This window comes from Hemiscyllium ocellatum, chromosome 19 (assembly GCF_020745735.1).
Source record: "Hemiscyllium ocellatum isolate sHemOce1 chromosome 19, sHemOce1.pat.X.cur, whole genome shotgun sequence".
Classification (NCBI taxonomy): Eukaryota; Metazoa; Chordata; class Chondrichthyes; order Orectolobiformes; family Hemiscylliidae; genus Hemiscyllium; species Hemiscyllium ocellatum.
This window is the reverse complement of record NC_083419.1, coordinates 51,920,820-51,938,620: the sequence shown is the minus strand read 5'-3', so window position 1 is coordinate 51,938,620 and position 17,801 is coordinate 51,920,820. Positions and strand designations below refer to the sequence as shown.

The following is a 17,801-nucleotide window of genomic DNA, read 5'->3' as shown; positions in this document are numbered from 1 at the left end:
TTTTTAAACTGGCACACTCTCTGGGCTTGAGCTTTGTCTGACAAAATTCTATAGATGAAATTCCTCTGGTCAATAATTTAACTGAAAAGGTTGGTGCGCGTATAAAATGATTATCCCATTTTTTTATTCCTTGAAAGTTTATATTAACACTATTGACAAAATAATTTCACAGTTACTAAATGGGCTACACTGTGAGCCAACAAGATCTTTGATCTCCACTATTTGTCAATAGGAATTTCTTATTTGCAAGTGAGGAATTCCTGATGACAATGGGCCTTTTGACAGATTTACTTTGTGAAACCTCTGCAAACATGTAAAATAGTTTCCATTGATTTTGCACATGAATAATTATAATGAGTAGAGCGGCATAGTAATAATTGGAAACTGCCGTTGTGTTTGCGATGAGTGACAATGATTTCATTTTAGTTTCTCTCCCAACCCCCACCATTGATGTGCTGCTTCTGTCGGAAGTTACTTTGGGCGTCAGCTATGTCTTTTGAGTGGTTTGGGATTGATAGAAAAGGCTGTGTGCAGTCTAGACTTCACATCAGCTTTGAAGAGGATGTAAAGGTTGCACACACAGTCAATTAGCAGTTTACAAAGTTAATCTGTTGCACAAACTTAGAAGATTTCAAATAGTTAATGTATGATAGTTAACCAAAGCCACGATGAAAATAAATGCAAAAGTGTCCAGTTTTCATTTTAATACTTAGTGTCATCTTTACCAACTATTTTCTTTTAAACTAAAGATTGCAAATGGTAATCTTTCATGCTTTCCCTTGTGTTGAAAAATATTCAAATGTAATGTTTGATTTGTAGGCAACAAGGACATTTTTTTTCTGTATTTTGTTGTGATGACAATTTGTTTTTACACAGGCTAAAAACAATGACTGTTTTTCTATAAATGAGTCAATATAGGAACATTTTCATGTTAAATCTTAGCTACATTAATACCCTGAAAAGTAAACACTTTGGCTGCAGTTCTCTTGTTAGTAATTACAGATTGGTCAGTGGGTTTTATAGTGTCATGTACACTATGACATGACAAGTTATCATATGTAATTGTGTGCTATAAGCTCATTATTTATACAGTTGAAATGTTGGGCATGTTCTCAGTGAATTGTATTGTGAATGGGGTGGAAATGCTGACTGTTGCTGGTACCCATCGCTCTGGTACCCATCACTCTGATCCCAGATTTAAAGCCCAGCAGTTGAGATGCTACATGCCATGTTGACCTCGCAAATCTCTGACCAGGTGGCACAGAAGAAAACTAAACTTGTTCCACATTTGAAGCAGAAAGATCTTAAGGTGGTGGCCCCCTAGAACAATGGAGAGAAAGTTCTCTTCCTAGCTGACAGGAACACCATGCTCCCTTACCAGACACAGGCTGGGCAGAGTTAGCAATATTGGTCAGGTTAGCTTTGCCTGCGGGAGTTGGGGAGGAGCCTCACATCTCCATTATCTCTAATTGTTATCTTTCTCTCACCGCAGAAAAGTCTGGGCCACAACTGGGCTGTGAGGTCCATAACAGGAGGGGATGCTGGGAAGAACCTGATTTCCTATGAGGGGAGGATAGTGGAGATGATTGAGGATAGCCAGGACTGTTCTGTACTGTCAGGGGATGGCCCGGGGCATCCCATTTAATAGGCTGCTTTGTGTAATGCTCCACTCCAATTACCACCATGCTAACTCATATCTTCTTCTGCAGGACATTAATGAAATACCACTCAAAGAATCTTCCTGAGGAAGAGAAACTATAAAAAGTTGAAAAATTATCCATTGTTGAACAAGGAAGTCAAGGATAACATAAAGGCAAAAACTAGAGCATGTCATTCTGAAAATGTTAGTGGCATTCTGGAGGACTGGGAGAACTTTAAAAGTCAGCAAATGCTTACTAAAAACAAAATGAAAAGAGCTAAGATGAACAACAATAGGAAGCTAGCAGGAAACATAAAGACTATAATTATATAAAAAGGAAGAGAATAGTAAACATAAATGTTTGTCCTTTAGAGGATGAAAATAGCAAGGCAATAATGGGAGAACTCAGAAATGATAGAGGCACTAAATCAATATTTTGCCTGTTTTCACAGTGGAATATAATTTCTTCCTAAAAACTACAGTTACTACAGAAATTGGTGAAATTACTGTAATGAGGGAGATGGTATTAAGTAAACTGATTGGATTAAAGGCAGATAAGTCCTCCAGGCCTGATGACCTGCACCCTCAGGTGTTAAAGGAGGTGGCTGCAGAGATAGTTGGTGCATTAGTTATGATTTTCCAAAATTCTCCAGCTTCTGGAAAGGTACCAGTGGATTGGAAACATGCTAATGTGACACTCACATTCAAAAAAAGTGGGAAACTATGCACCGGCCAGTTTGACCTCCAATGGGGACGTTATTGGAGGCCATCACGAAGAAGGAGATAAATGAACACTGGTGCTCAATTCAACAGTGTCAGCATGGTTTAAGGATGGATGGGCAAGTTGTACTTGACAAATTTGCTGGAGTTCTTTTGAGGATGTTGGATAATGGGGATCCGGTGGACACAGTATATCTCAACTTCCAGAAGGCATTTGACCAAGTGGCACATGTAAGACTGATCCAAAAGGTTAGATCACAGGGGGGTAAGGGTAGAGTATTGACTTGGATGGACAAAGAGTATGAGGTCAAGATAAATGGGTCCTCCTTTGGATGGTAAACTGTAACTAGTCGGGTTCCACAGGATTCAGACCTCAACTATTTTTAATCTATATAAATGATCTCCTAGCAGGATCAGACTGGAAAATATTAAAATTTGCTGACGATACAAAAATAGTTGGCAAAGCAGGCTGTGATGAGGAGATAGCATTGACAGATGTATGTGCTAGGCCAGCAGAATGGGTCAGATTCTGTCAGATCAGGTTTAATGTGTATAAAGGAGAGGTTGTCCATTTTTGGACAGAACAATAAAAAGGGCAAATTATTATTTAAATGGGAAGCAGGTTCAAAGTGTGTCAGTGCGGAGGGAACTGGGCATCTTTGTGCATGAATCACAAAGTGGGTATGCAGGTGCAGCATGTAATAAGGCAAATGGACTCCTGGTATTTATTGCAAAGGAACTGGATTGTTCTTTACTCATAAAGATGTGTTATTTACAACTATATATGGCATTTGGTGAGACCACATCTGGTGTAGTCTGTCCAGTTTTGGTCTCTTTATGTGAGGTAGGACATGGTGGCACTGGAGGTAGTTGCTAGGGGGTTCAGCAGATCGATTATAGGGATGGAGAGAGCTGTCGTGTGAGGAATGGTTGAGTAGCTTGGGCATAGATATCAATTGACAGGAGGTAGGTTCAAAATTGAGGTGACACCCTACTTCCCAGAGGGCTGTGAATCTGTGGAACTCATTGCCCCAGAGTGCAGCAGAGGCAGAATCAATCAACATATTCAAAAAAAGAAATAGATATGTTTCTGATGGGAAATGGGATAAAGTGTCATGGGGAATGGGCAGGAAAGTGAAGGTGAGACCAGGATGAGATCAGCATGATCATGTTAGATGGTGGAGCGGGGTCAAAAGGTTAAATTGCCTACTCCTGATTCCGATAAACTTTTATCCATCTTCCCCAAATAATTTCCTTTCTTCTTTGGGGCAGACACTATTAACGACCAAGGGACTCTTCCAGAAGGAAGATGCCACAGCTTGAGCCCCTCCGTGATAGCTTTGTCTCTGAGGAGGGAGCCCTCTATAAGTTGTAAGCGTTTACTTGCATCCTCCTCCAACCGATAGATTTTGACCTTGATGGTATCTCTCTATATCAGACTCAGGAGCACATCACTGACATGTCTCCATAGCTACCGGAGGAAGAAATTAGGTTCCTGATACTCCAAAGATCACCATAGACTAGGCACTTGTATAGTCCCATGCAGAAGACCTGTCCCTACTCCCTGACATAAGGGACATGCTTAACTCAGAGATAGGGACTTGGTTGGCTGTAATGGAAGATGGAGGAGTCCTTCAATGTTCTCACTGCCATGATAACTGTGGTACACAAACATCTGGCTATCTTCATGGAAACAGTTAAAAAGTGTGGGGCTGGAAAAGCACAGCAGGTCAGGCATAACCCAAGGATCGGGAGAATCAATGTTTTGTGCATAAGCCCTCCATCCATGGAAAGGATGGCGGATGCCTGAGACACCCAGGTCCAGAACAATGCTCAGTGCACACAGACTCGCACCCCATCGCTCTAGCCGCAGGTGCTCAGCATCAATAGCGAGGCAAAAGGGGAATGAGGACTTTTTGACCTCATTCTAGGTGCCCATTCATTGGTGGTGGGGATGGTGGAGGGGGATGGAGCATAGGCCGATCAGGGGAGGAGCGAAAAGATATTATCATCTCAGCAAACTCCAAAAGTGGCACACCTCTCTGACGCCTTGTTACCTGTGATTCCAACAGTTCCAGCTGAGAAGGGTGAACCTGCAACATCAGGAGACTGACTGAATGATTGTCTGTCTGTCTGTAGACCTGAGCTCTCTGGGCTGCAAGGCATAATGTCACAACCAAATCTATTGCAATGCAGGCTTACTCTACCCCAGCTGTGGAATTGAGAACTGCACCTAAGCCCAGTGGGAAGTGGGGAGAAAAGATACTGAGAGTGAATAAGTGTTATATCATTGTAAATGAGCATCCCTTATTTTCACATGCACCGTTATGATGGATGCTGTTTTATTGGTATAGAAGCTAGGCTAGGCCAGTCCCATGTCTGAGATGAGGAGCCCTTTCGACATCTCAAGCAACCCAGGTACTTTGTATTTTGACTGCAGGTAGCTTTGTATTCTGGTGATCTTTGAATCTTTTGAGGATTAATTGGAGTTTAGAAGAATGAGAGGAGATTTTATTGAACAATGCAATATTCTTATCAGGCTTAACAGAGAAATGATGGGTTGGGAAATGTTGACGTACTAAAGGATGTGATGTCCTTGCACACCAGTCACTGAAAGCAAGCAGTCAGGATGGTAAATGCTGTGTTTGCCCTCATTGCAAAGGGGATTGGAGTACGGGAGCGAGGCTATCTTGCTGCGGTTGTACAGGACCTTGGTGAGACCACACCTGGCGTATTGTGGGCAGTTTTGGTATCTACCTTTTTAAAAAATGCATATATATGTACTCGCCATGGAGGAAGCAAAGACTCACCAGACTGATTCTTGGAATGTCACGTGAGAACAATATGAGCTGACTAGACTGTTATTGAGTCGAGTTTGGAAGAATGGGAAGGGATCTCATTGAAAATTTGTAAAATATGACAGCTGAACAGACTGGCTGCATGGATGAGATTTTCCCCAGTCTCTGGAATCAAAGACAAGGGGTCACCATAAGGTGGTCATTTGGTCGATTGCCTACCCTGCCATTCAAAAAGATTGTGACTGATTTGATAATCCTCCACATTTTCCTTGTCTTTTCCCTATAACTCTTGATTCTTTGACTGATTAAAACTGTCTATCTCAAATACAAACATACTTTGCCTCTAAGGCCTTCTGCAGTAAAGGATTCACAGATTCACTACTGTCAGAAGAAGTTCCTTCCTTGTCTCTTGAATTAATCTTTACTCTGAGATTATGCCCTCTGGTCCTGGACTTACTCTGAAGGGAAAACAACCCTTTCGCATTTACTCTGTCAAGTCCCCGAAAAATCTAGCATGTTTCAATAAGGTCAGATCTCATTCTTCTAAACTTTAATAAGTATAAGTCCAATCTACTTCTCCTGATCAAGAGAGTCCCTCCATGTCCAGGATCAAACTAACGAACCTCCTTTGAAATGCCTGCAAATGCCATGAATCTTATTTAGAAGAGGGGACTAATCACTTGGGTAAACAATTTCAGACTGAGACGTGGCAAAATTTCTTCGCATGGAGGCTGGTGACGCTGGGGACTTATTTACCACATAAAGCCTCTGAAGAGGTTTACAAATGAAATCTCGTTTTCTATGTTAAAAATCATACTGCACCAGGTTGTAGTCCAACAGGTTTAATTGGAAACACTAGCTTTTGCAGCACCACTCCTTCATCAAGCTTCTATGCGCTTTCTGAGGAGTGCAGACATGGTCAAGATCAGAAAATGGTACGTGTCCACTGTCCCTTTTATGGCATTGTGGTTTGGAGAGAAGCTGCACAAAGCATTTTCTCTCGCAGTTTCAACACTGTCATAGAGGATGTTCACGCATATTGTCACAAGTCAGTTGGTAAGAATGCACCAATCATGAAGCCACGATGATATATCTGTCCAATTAAACCACCAAGATGACCAATTAACTTGACTGACTGTAGACACAACCGTTGAGTTTGCTTCATCATTCATTGAGATTGTGGCTGAGTTGATACTCCTCAATTTCCTTTCCTTCAGCAGGTCTATTGTCTGTTCTACAATGACCCTGGTGAAAGCATGAATAACATTATATCTCATTTCACAATTTCTGACAGATATGATGAACCATGTTTGAAGGGGGCTATCCAGCACACATTCGGTTTCATCATTAACAAAAAAAATCTGATTATTGTCTCCTTTTATTTTGGCGAGATCAAATGCAGACTGGGTGACCACTTTGTAGAACACCTCAGCTCTGACTGTACAAATGAGCCTGACCTCCAGGTTACATGCCATTTCAATAAACCACATTGCGCTCTTGCTAACATTTCTGCCCTGGTCCTGCTGTAATGTCCCAATGCAGTAGTGCATAAAGATTGAGGAAAAGCGCCTCATTTTCTACAAATTTCATTGTCTGACCCCGCAACATCTGTCCTCCATTCTTATCCCTCTCTCATCCCTGCTCCACCCCACCATGAGTCTGTCTCGTTTGTATCTTGTTTGCTTCACTGTCAGCAAAGACGACCCTTCTGCACTTTAATTTACATCTCCTTTCACAGCTCTATTTGTCTTTCACCCCGAAGAGCAACCTCTGTCTTTTGCACTGCACCTCTACACCATCTGGTCTTGTTGCTCCAGCTCTGTCAAAAGTATTGTAAAAAAGTCAATTTTTCAGTCTCTTTCATCTTTCATTTTTATTTCAGATTTTTAGTATCTACAGTATTTTCCTTTTATCTGTTATCTGCATTATTCTAGACAGTACTTTACTCTTAGAGGAGAAAGTGAGGTCTGCAGATGCTGGAGATCAGAACTGAAAATGTGTTGCTGGAAAAGCGCAGCAGGTCAGGCAGCATCCAAGGAACAGGAAATTCGACGTTTCGGGCATCATCTTCCTGATTCCTGAAGAAGGGTTTATGCCCGAAACGTCGAATTTCCTGTTCCTTGGATGCTCCCTGACCTGCTGCGCTTTTCCAGCAACACATTTTCAGTACTTTACCCTTAATCTCAAAAAACATGATCTGATTATTATCACAACCAGCAGCAGACTATGTGCAAATTATTTGTTGTGTTTCCTTAATTTCAACAATGAATGTAGGAAACGTGACAATTAATATTTCATTGGCTACAAAATATTTTGAGATGTCCAGTGATTGTGAAAAATGCTGAATAAATAACTCCAGTCTTTTCCGAACATATTATTAATTATTTATTGGCAATTCCTACTCGGTGTGAAACTACTGAAAACAAGGAAAATGCAGCAGTCAGACAAAACTTCTGTGTGAATTTGGCTTAATAGAAAAGCATTTCAAACTTGTCCAGATTATCAGCAAGTTGAAGTTGTATATCTTGTCAGGCACAATATTTACAAAGATGTCTGAAGAAGGGTCAAAGTTATAATATGAGGAGGTTTTGTTTATCTAGTTACGAGGATTGTTTCCAAACCAATTGTTTTAGCGTAAGAAAAGGCAAGAGCATACTTGGGGAAGGCTGAGGGGGATTGAAGCTGTGTGTCTCTAACACGGTCTCCAAACGTAGGCTGAGGGGGAAAAGATGTAAAAATAAACAGATGTGAAATGAAACTGGAATATATACTCTTCACCATCCCCCCCCCCGACTGAGTTGTAGGAATTGAAAAGAAACTGACAGGAAAAGCAATTATTGTCATCCTAATTAACACTGAAAACAGCGGGATAATTATCTGCTTAGAAATGGGATTGAAGGCAAAAAGGATAAGTATAGACCAAGATGATCAAACACTTGATCGAACACAACTTTCCTGTTGCCAGAAGACATCTGTGGGAAAACAGTCAGTTTGGGGTGAAAAGCAGAGACATGCACCTGAGTATCTGTCCTTGAAGTTTTCCTTCATTTCTTAAAGAATCATGAAGCAGTGATGGAGAATGTTTTCTCAGATAATTGAGGATGTTTGATGGACCTTACAATGAAGTGTATTGTAAATGATCTGTACAAAGATGTAATGCAGTAAATCCCCTTTTCTTACATTTGGCGTACTTTTCATGCAAAAGGTGCAGAACACACATGGGATGAAATCTCCTTTGGTTTTGTGACATGTTAGAGGAGCTCATGGTCACAATTACTTGGTGTAGGCAGTTGACCATTTGATAGCAAACTTCAGATAACTTAAACTCAAAAAACTGTGGCTGTTTTGATATGAAGCACTAATCAATTAGATAAAGAAATAAAATATGAGATGCATCATAGATGAGAATGTTTTACCGATTCCAAAGCTGTTCTCTCGAATGTAGGAGTGTGGATCCTACCATTTTGGGATGGTGGACTGATCATCCCAAATGAGCTCATTCTTGATGAAGGGCTTATGCTCCTCGGATGCTGCGTGACCGGCTGTGCTTTTCCAGCACAACCCTCGACTCTGATCTCCAGCATCTGCAGTCCTCACTTTCCCCCTGCTCATCCCAGATGTCTTGCATCTTTTGGTGGTAGTTCTCAGTAGTGACTACTTCCTGTTGCTTGTGAATGACGTCCATTTTCATTATACTCTCTATGCTACCTAGAATTCATGTTCGTATAGTATAGTCTGCCTTTAAATATAGTATCCATTGCCCATCTCGCATGCACCCCTAGCCTGCCCTGTAGTCTTGCAAACTCGTTAGAAATGAAAATCCAGTTCATGTATCGACTTTCCAAAAAAGCGATTGTACAAATGAATTTGGCAGGAGAACATAGACAAATGCAATGTGCTAACTGAATACATTGTATTGAGTTTACCATAAGGTGGAGTATATAACTTGGAAGGAACGGGGTTTACTAGTCTCTGCCAATTCCATGCTTTTGAATTTTAATTACTGCAAATTTAGCATGGGAATAAAATTCACCTTCTACAGGGAAACTTTATATGCTGTCATCACATAATATTGTCTGTGTTGAGCTTGCCATTATGTTATTGAATGGGAGCTGATATTTAAATTTGTATCTTTTTAAAGGTGTTTATTTTCTTCTTTTTCTGAATGATCTCCCTGTCTTCCAATTTTCAGATGTCAATGAATGTGATGACAACAATGGCGGCTGTCAGCAAATCTGTGTGAATACCATGGGTAGCTATGAATGCCAATGTAAAGAAGGATTCTTCCTGAGTGATAACCAGCATACCTGCATCCATCGATCCAATGGTGAGTCTGACTCTGCCAGAGTAGAGGTTTGCATCATCCACTTTGGGAAGGAGAGGGAATGTGAAATAAAAGTTGATCTTGAGATTAATGAGCCTTGTATGCTGTATCTTGTGTTAGACCTCTGACTAAGTACAGAGTAGAATCTGAGTTTTCTGAGAGAATTTTCTTGTGTCGCTGAATAATATGTGCATTTTAAAAAATATTGATGCAGGGTGATAGTTTTTTTTCTATCTTGTTTTGAGATCGCAATTGAAATTATGGAATATAATTTTTATGTTCTGAGATGTTATGAGATGCAGGTAAAATAATCTTGCTTTATTGTTGGTATGAATTGTTTACTTAACTATTTGAACAATATAATTTCAACATTTATAAAGTCAAAAATGATTTTATCTGGTGTGTTGAAAGTTTCAGGTCTTGAGTTTCAATTGTATGCTTTGATTTTCTTTGTACCAATGTGAAGACTGGAACATGGAGTCTTACTGATCAATGCACCAGTCTAGTTTCCTATACCTCTGGTCAAACAAATTTGCAACCCCTCTTCTGTACCAGTTGCTCTGAAGAGTCATGTTCTCCCTCTCCCATCTTCATTTATACTGCAAGGTGCTTTACTTTTTTTAAAACAAATATCATCAACCATGACCAGTATGTGAAGTTAAGTGAATTTTTAAGTTTTGTTTCAGTGAATGTGCTTTTTAAATGTGAAACGGCTCTTTTGAATTTTTAATTATTTTAATCAACTGGCAGTAATAATCCTGCAAGCTGTACTTCAAGTTCCCCTTAGTAAACATATCTGTATTTTTATTTGTCCCTTGATGCAAACAGGAGAGATTGCTACACTTTGGTATTTGTAAGGTAGCAATGCATTTAATAATTTTCTTTTGTAAATGATCTGTATTACTGTGGAAAAACACTGGAGTAGTCCACAGGGTGCGTGAAAAATTGTTCAAGATAATTGAACGCATTCTTAGGTTCATACATTTCCTTTGCACATTATTGTTGAAAGTATATATGATATGGCTGTGTGTCTTGTAGAAAATTGTATAATATTATCTCTTCCATTGTTCAATGTTGATAAAATAGATTTTGATGCTCTGTGTACATGAAACTAATGCATGTTGAAAACATAATGGGTAGATAAGTGAAGTGTTGTATTTTGAAGTTTACATTTAGTTCTTGATTTCAAAGTAAGCAAGAACTAAAGTCTTTCACAGGTTACTGATCTCAAATGGTAAAAGAGGACAAAGTTACTTTAGTTTCTTTCAAAAAATAATAATATTTGACACTAAAGCTACTGGTTGTAGTGGTTCTCCATTTCGAAGTGTACAAGACACATTCCACCATTATTTGGCATCAGCAGGTTTTACTGGCTGTTCTTTCTGGTTTGGATTGATATTTACCAGGGTCAGGACCAACTGCACTTGCCAGTAACAGGACCAGGCTCAGTGATTCTCCTCCAATGGGCCAGCTGTCCAGGTGAGGCTGGCAACTCCAAAGAGTCTGCTGAAGCCTCAGCGACTCAGACTCCTCGGTCAACCGAGTTAAATTTAGCAAAATCAGTTGGTCTGAGGGCAGAGCCCTCCACAGATGATGAGTCCCCACCCCAGGGAGGATTGTTGAGTGCTGGTATCCCTACCTGCAGCTTTTCCCGTGGGCTCTGGAGGATCTGCTGGTGAAATCTCGCCTCTGGCTGCCTCACAAAATTGTAATAATGTCAGCATTTCCCATTGAAGCAATCAGCTGGCTAACCCAAGTCATGCCTTATGTTGTTGAGCCTTTCCTCATTTAGATTTTTTTTGACTTGCTTCCAGATATTTGCCAATGTGGCAATGTAAATGGACCTTTAACATGCACGTGAACTGTCCTTTGTTACCCTGGCACTGATTTACTTACTTTCATATCCCTCCAAACTACACTTCATTTTGTTCAATGATGATGCCCAGTGCTGGAAACTCCCTATGAATGCAACAAAGGATGCAGGTTTATATCTTATATATTGCCATGTCACAAGTTTGCCTTATGATAAACGTTTTCCTATGTGGTATATGTGATATTCTGGGAATCAGTGGAACATATTATATCCACTTAGTTTATAAATCGTAACATTAGCAAACTATCCCTCAGGCACTTGTGAAGTAGTATTTTTCAGGACTTAGTTTGAGTTGGCTTGCTCTCAAAGAAAATATTTCAGCCTCTGCAGATTAACTTTGAATTAGTGGAGCTGGTATAATATTCAGGCCTGACCCAAAATGCTTGCTTCCAAAAACAAATGTGTCTTTGGGGAGGGGAAAGGTGGTGAAAGCAGCAGGGTACCTTTTAAATCCTGGCGTATTGATATCTGATTTAAATACATCAGGCATGCTCAGTATCATGTCAAATACTTTAACAAAGTTTAAGATTTAATTTTCAGTTGCAATTGCTACATTTTGCAACAAAAAGAAAAAAAAACAAAGAAAAATAAACTTGGCTTTTCATCCACCATATACTAAGCTCTTTTAGGTACTCATTTGAAAACCTTAAGGGACTATGGACCATGTTTTGATTACTGTGCAGTCATATTAACTCATGCTTTTAGAGGTTGTTTCACTGACAAGGAGTGATATTTTTATGAACTGACCAACTGTTTATTTAAAATTTTAATCAAAAATTACAGCAACAAATACATTATGCTGGAATTATTGTTGCTTATTTGTACAAATATGGAGAGGAATTGAGTTCAAAATCATAGGTTTGCTATTGTAGACTGTGATTTGAATAAGTTGTGTTTGCACAATAATTAGGCTCAACATCATTTTCAATGATGTAAGCAAAATACATGATTGAATAACTTCCTATCAGTCATTTTTCATATATTGTACTAGTTGTTTAAGCCAAATGTTAAATGGCTATGTTTATGTAATGAGAGTGTTTCGGTTTTCCCTTAGATAATGTTCTTTTGTATTTGTTTATTCTGTGCTTTGTTTTGTTGGAAAAAGCTCTTAAAACAAGACACAATATAACAAATTATTTTAATTCATGTTTATCTTTGGGAAGAGATCCCAAACACAGCTTTAGTCATAAACATGCATGCCTCCATATCTGATGTGTTAGACCAAATTATTTGGGTACATAAAGGGTTTACATATTAATTTCTCATTTGGTTGAGTCATTTCTACTTTCACAGGGTTGAGAACCTCAAAGTTCATGCAGTAAGAAAACTACAAGGGACAGTTATCCAAAACAAAGTTGGAAAAATGTGAAATAACAAATAAAAATCTTCAGATTTATTGATGACAAATCATGTTTGGCTAACTTGCACAAATCTTTTTTGTGAAATAATGGAAAGTGTTGCTGAGAGTAATGTGGTTGTGATTGTGGGGAGAGACTTTCAAAGGACTTTTCCAAGGTATGACTTAATAAACTTGTCAACAAAATTAAAGCTGCTAGGATTAAAGGGGCAGTGACAGTTTGGATACAAAATTGTTAATGGTAGAAAGCAAAGATTATTAGCGAAGGGTTGTTTTACTGGACTGAATGAAAATATGTTGTAGTAACTCTCAAGCCACTGTTCCTTTTGATATATGTTTATAACCTGGACACACTTGGGAAAACTTCACAAATGTCACAAAAGTTCGATTATAAGAAACAGTGTGACGTTCACTAAATTTTAGGAGCACAGGCTGGTAAAATAGTCAGACACTAGGCAGATGAAATTCAACAATAGTATGAATTGGTACCTTTTTGATGGAAATAATGAGGATGGATAATATGGGGTGGTGGGGGGGGGATGTTAATGGAAATTAAGAGTTAAAAAAGAGTTAGCAGGTTAGGTTCAGCAGGTTGTTTTGAAAGAAAGAGAAAGTGATGGTTGAATTATTCAGATTTTCACTCTGCCACAGCTAAAACACCTCCTGTCATAATCGTCAATGACATCAATGTTACTGCAACGAAGATAAACTTACCCTGACTACCCTTCTCATTCTGTTTGTAGTCTTTCATATAGTTGACTCAACTATTATCCTTTAGTGGCCCTCTATATTGTCCAGCTAGTAAATATTGTCCTTGGTTGGTTCCATTCTTACTATGTTCCTCTAGGAGAAAGTGAGGACTGCAGATGCTGGAGATCAGAGCTGAAACATGTGTCAGCTGCCTGACCTTATTATATTTCTCGACTGGCTTCTCTTTTTGCTTCTGCATCATTTACTTCTGGTATCTCCAAAATATTTGGCCCTCCAACACAAAGGATTTGCACAAGGTTTCATGTTAAGGGCCCAGTTTTGAGAGTCAAGCCAACATGGACGGAATGTTTAGTAGGTGAGTACAACACGATACAAAAGATAGTGCTTAGCAACATATTGAATGACCGAAGATCTCTTAACATTATCACATGCGATTGCATATTGTCACAAAGTATTTTACCTTTTTTTTCCCCCAAGCACCAACTGCCACTTAATATCTGAGAGGTTTTCTCCTCCCTGCTGCACCAGGGTAAATTTCCCATTACACTTCAGAACAAATTTCTTATCACTCAATCTTCAGAGCAGAAAATGGAATTCTAGTAGCAAGCTGAGCTGCAGTGATTCCTTCATTTTAAATCTGATAATCCTTTGTTTCCTCAGGTAAGGAATTTTGTCCTTACTGGCCCTTTGCTCTGTTGTTAATCCAAATCGGTCTTTATACCAGTCTTACCTGGGATAGCAGTACCTATTGTGTGTAGTCCTCCACCAAGTATTTTAGCCTGACTACTTTTACTAAACTCTGTCTGTACATTGCAGGGCCATCTGCTTTGCTCTTTGTGACCAGGTGTTAAAGCTTGTCCTGAATTTCATTAGTACGTGGCTTGAAACCTTTGTCCCCATGGTAACCAGATCATATGGGTCCTTCTTTATCTCTCTCAACTCCCTCAGCCCTTTACTCCTCCAATTATGGGGAATTGCACATCTCAGTAATCACCATATCATCAAAAACAATGCATTTAAGTACCTGGGGGCTCATCTAGTTGGTTGCATCTACAAGTTCAGGAGCAGGGGCTGCTAAAATAAGGGACAGACCTTAACATGGGTTCTGTTGGGAGAGCAAACTGAAGATTGTGTTAACAGAAGAAGTGCTGAACAAGTGAAATCAAAAATATACATTTGGAGTGTGACAGAGGCAGCTCGTGAAAAGAACGAGCCAAAGTGTCATCCAGAACTGCAAACTGTCCAACATTAAAATAAAGCAAAATCTTGCAGATGCTGGAGATCTGAAACAAACCTAGAAACTGCTGAAGAAACTCAGCAGGTCTAGCAGCACCTATGGAGAGAAAAGAGTTAGGGAAAGTAGTGGCGAGCTGCACATAGGCATAGAGTCATTTAGCACAGAAACAGACCCTTCAGTCCAACTTGTCCATGCCGACCAAGATTCCCAAACTAAACCAGACCATTTGCCTGCATTTGACCCATATTCCTTTAAATCTTTTGTATTCATGTACCTGTCCAAACATCTTTCTAGTCTCTGATGTTCTGGAGAGTGGAAGATTAAGGACTGTTCTGCCATTCATGGTAGATCTGTATCTTAATGGCATTTAACTGTCTTTACTGATAATCTTTGAACTCTCCCAAAACATTGTTGTCTGTATCATAATTTGCACTAAATAATTTCACCTACTGTTTCTTGCTCTTGGACTTGTACTGTCTTTTGGCCCATCAATTCTTAGCTTTTTAAACAAAGTTCTCATTATTTTCAAATCCTCCTCACAGTTTCTCCCCCTGTAAACACCTTGAGCTCTCCAGCCCTTTTGAGATCCCTTCATGGATCAACTTTTGGGTTCTTGCTTTTATCTGATCACTTAGTGGATGCGCCTTCAATTGCCAGGCTCTGGGAGTCATTTGCAAAACCACTCTGCTTCTCTAACCCTCATTCTTCCTTTCTTAAAATGAAGTATTGTTTATGTGGCTTTGAGCCCATTTGTGTTTACCAGCACTTGCATCTTGTTTCATACCATTACCTAATGAAAGTCCATCAATCTCAGTTGTTTAGCTGTTGTGTGATAATATTTGTATTAATCATCAGCTGAGTTAGGGTGGTGGCCACTTACAACAGGCATGTTGGTGTAAACCTGATTTGTCTGTTGTGGCTGATGGACCATACGACAGATAGCAGAAAAGGGTAAGTAGGTGAGAGGGTGAAGGGGTAAAGATATAAAAGAGACCTAAGGGGCAACTTTTTCATGCAGAGGGTGGTACGTATATGGAATGAGCTGCCAGAGGAAGTGGTGGAGGCTGGTACAATTGCAACATTTAAGAGGCATTTGGATGGGTATATGAATAGGAAGGGTTTAGAGGGATATGGGGGGGTTGCTGGCAGGTGGGACTAGATTGGGTTGGGATATCTGGTCAGCATGGACAAATTGGACCGAAGGGTCTGTTTCCGTGATGTACATCTCTATGACTCTATAAATGTCCCCAGAAGAAGAACCTGAGAACTTAAACAAATCCCACCCATAGCTGTTGAAAGATTTTTTTTATAAAAAAGGTGAGGGGCAAAAACTTGCAGTTACTGAAGCAGGATTCTATTAATCTAGCTCTAAAATAATCAGTGTGCTTGGTATGTTTTAAGTAGCAACCTTTTGAATGGACTCCAAAGTTAAAAGGAAATGGTTAGTCCTACCTTCCTAATTTGGCAACTGCCTTTGATTCACATGAAGATTGTTAGTGGTGGGAATTGTAATTCTGATTTATTAACTTGAGCTATCATGATTTTTGGAGCACCTGACAGTTTTCAGTGTGATAAATACCGTTGTAATGCAATGTGACACTAAGTGTGATGAATGTGTTGGAAGTGTTGACACAGTGTTGCCCTTTGTGGAACAGTGGTCATTCTTCAACGATAAGGCAGCCTGATGCTGAGTGTAATGGTCACACAACAAACACCCAGCTCTTGGAGTTATTTAGGTGGATTACATTGGGTGTATTATTTTTGCTCCTTGACATTATTATTCCTTAGAGGTATCAAGCAGGTTCATAGCTAGAATCTCCCATGCCAATTTTCTTGTCAATACCATAAAATTCAAAGGTGGGGTGTTGGATAGATGTTCACTAATTCATACCAGAATGTCATATGCCCTTCTCACATCCATTCACAAGGGCCGATGTCTATGAACTATGGAATGAGAAAAAAACTAAGTGCCTCTCTGCTGCAAATGTGCGACTTTAAAGAGCCCACAATCTATTCGTTAGATCATTGAACTCATTTCAACTCTTCCAATGGAGAAACATTTGAACTAATGTTAATATTTCACTTGAAAACTTGAAGGTGAGGCTTCTTGACCATTGAAGCTGTTTAACATCTGAAATTTGTTCACAAAGTATTCAGAGAGTTTAAACATTCAACCTAAGAATACATTTCACTCACATTTGAGTCCAGTGTGGTTTGTTCTTTTCTCGAACCTCTGTTAAAATGTCATCCTTTAACTTTCAAATAGTATCTCTAAACTTTCATTATAATCCTAGAACAGAGAACATTACAGCGCAGTACAGGCCATTCAGCCCTTGATATTGTGCCACCTGTGAATCCTCCTACTAGGTGGAATAGCTTTAACATAAGGGGTTCCCCATTTAATATCGCGATGAAGAAGAATTTCTTCCCTGAGGATTATTAATTGTTGGAATTCTCTCTCCCCAAACAGTAGCGTGGACTGTGTAATTAAATATATTTGAGGCTGAGTTGGATAGATTTTTGATTTAAAGAGATTTGAAGCTTATGAGGAGACAATGGAGTTAAGGTCTATGAGCAGTAGTGGTGAACTGGAATAATGATACAAGCTCAACTTGGCTGCATAGTCCACAATACTTTATGTTCTTTAAGTTGGACAATGTGCTACTTCCTGAAGAAAGCATTATACCTAGCTAAATTCACAAACCTTCCGATCTACTCCTGTCTGATTAAAAACAGGTTTATTTCAGATGGCCGACTGATCTTCATAGCCAAGATAAAACATGGGTAATTGTAAAATAAGACAGAATCGAGCAGCACTGATAGATGAAGTGGCATAGAGATGCAACTCCGTCCACTACGGTCCTGGGAGGACTCTGGATGATTGTATGAGAATTGATGCTGAGAATATTTGATATTAACCGCAGTTGAGGGATATGGGCAAAATGCAGACAAATGGAACTAGTTCAGTTTAGGAAGCCTCGTTGACAGGGACGAATTGGACTGAAGGGTGTTTCTGTGCTGTATGACTCTGACTCTATGACTCTAGAGACTTGTGGGATCTACAAGCTTTTATCCATGTGAGGGTTGACATTTGAAGGTGGCCAGTTGTCTACTCTACATCTTCAAATGTGCACATTACTGA

At 39.5% G+C, this 17,801-nt stretch overlaps 1 protein-coding gene across 1 annotated transcript in view; it reads left to right on the top strand.

Annotated features, from left to right (window-relative positions):
- Positions 1-17,801, top strand: part of scube1 (signal peptide, CUB domain, EGF-like 1) — a 281,214-nt gene that overhangs the window by 74,929 nt on the left and 188,484 nt on the right. Inside the window, exon 4 of the mRNA XM_060839924.1 lies at positions 9,350-9,484. Within this exon, the coding sequence (XP_060695907.1) occupies positions 9,350-9,484 (135 nt within the window). The remainder of the gene's footprint in view (positions 1-9,349; positions 9,485-17,801) is intronic.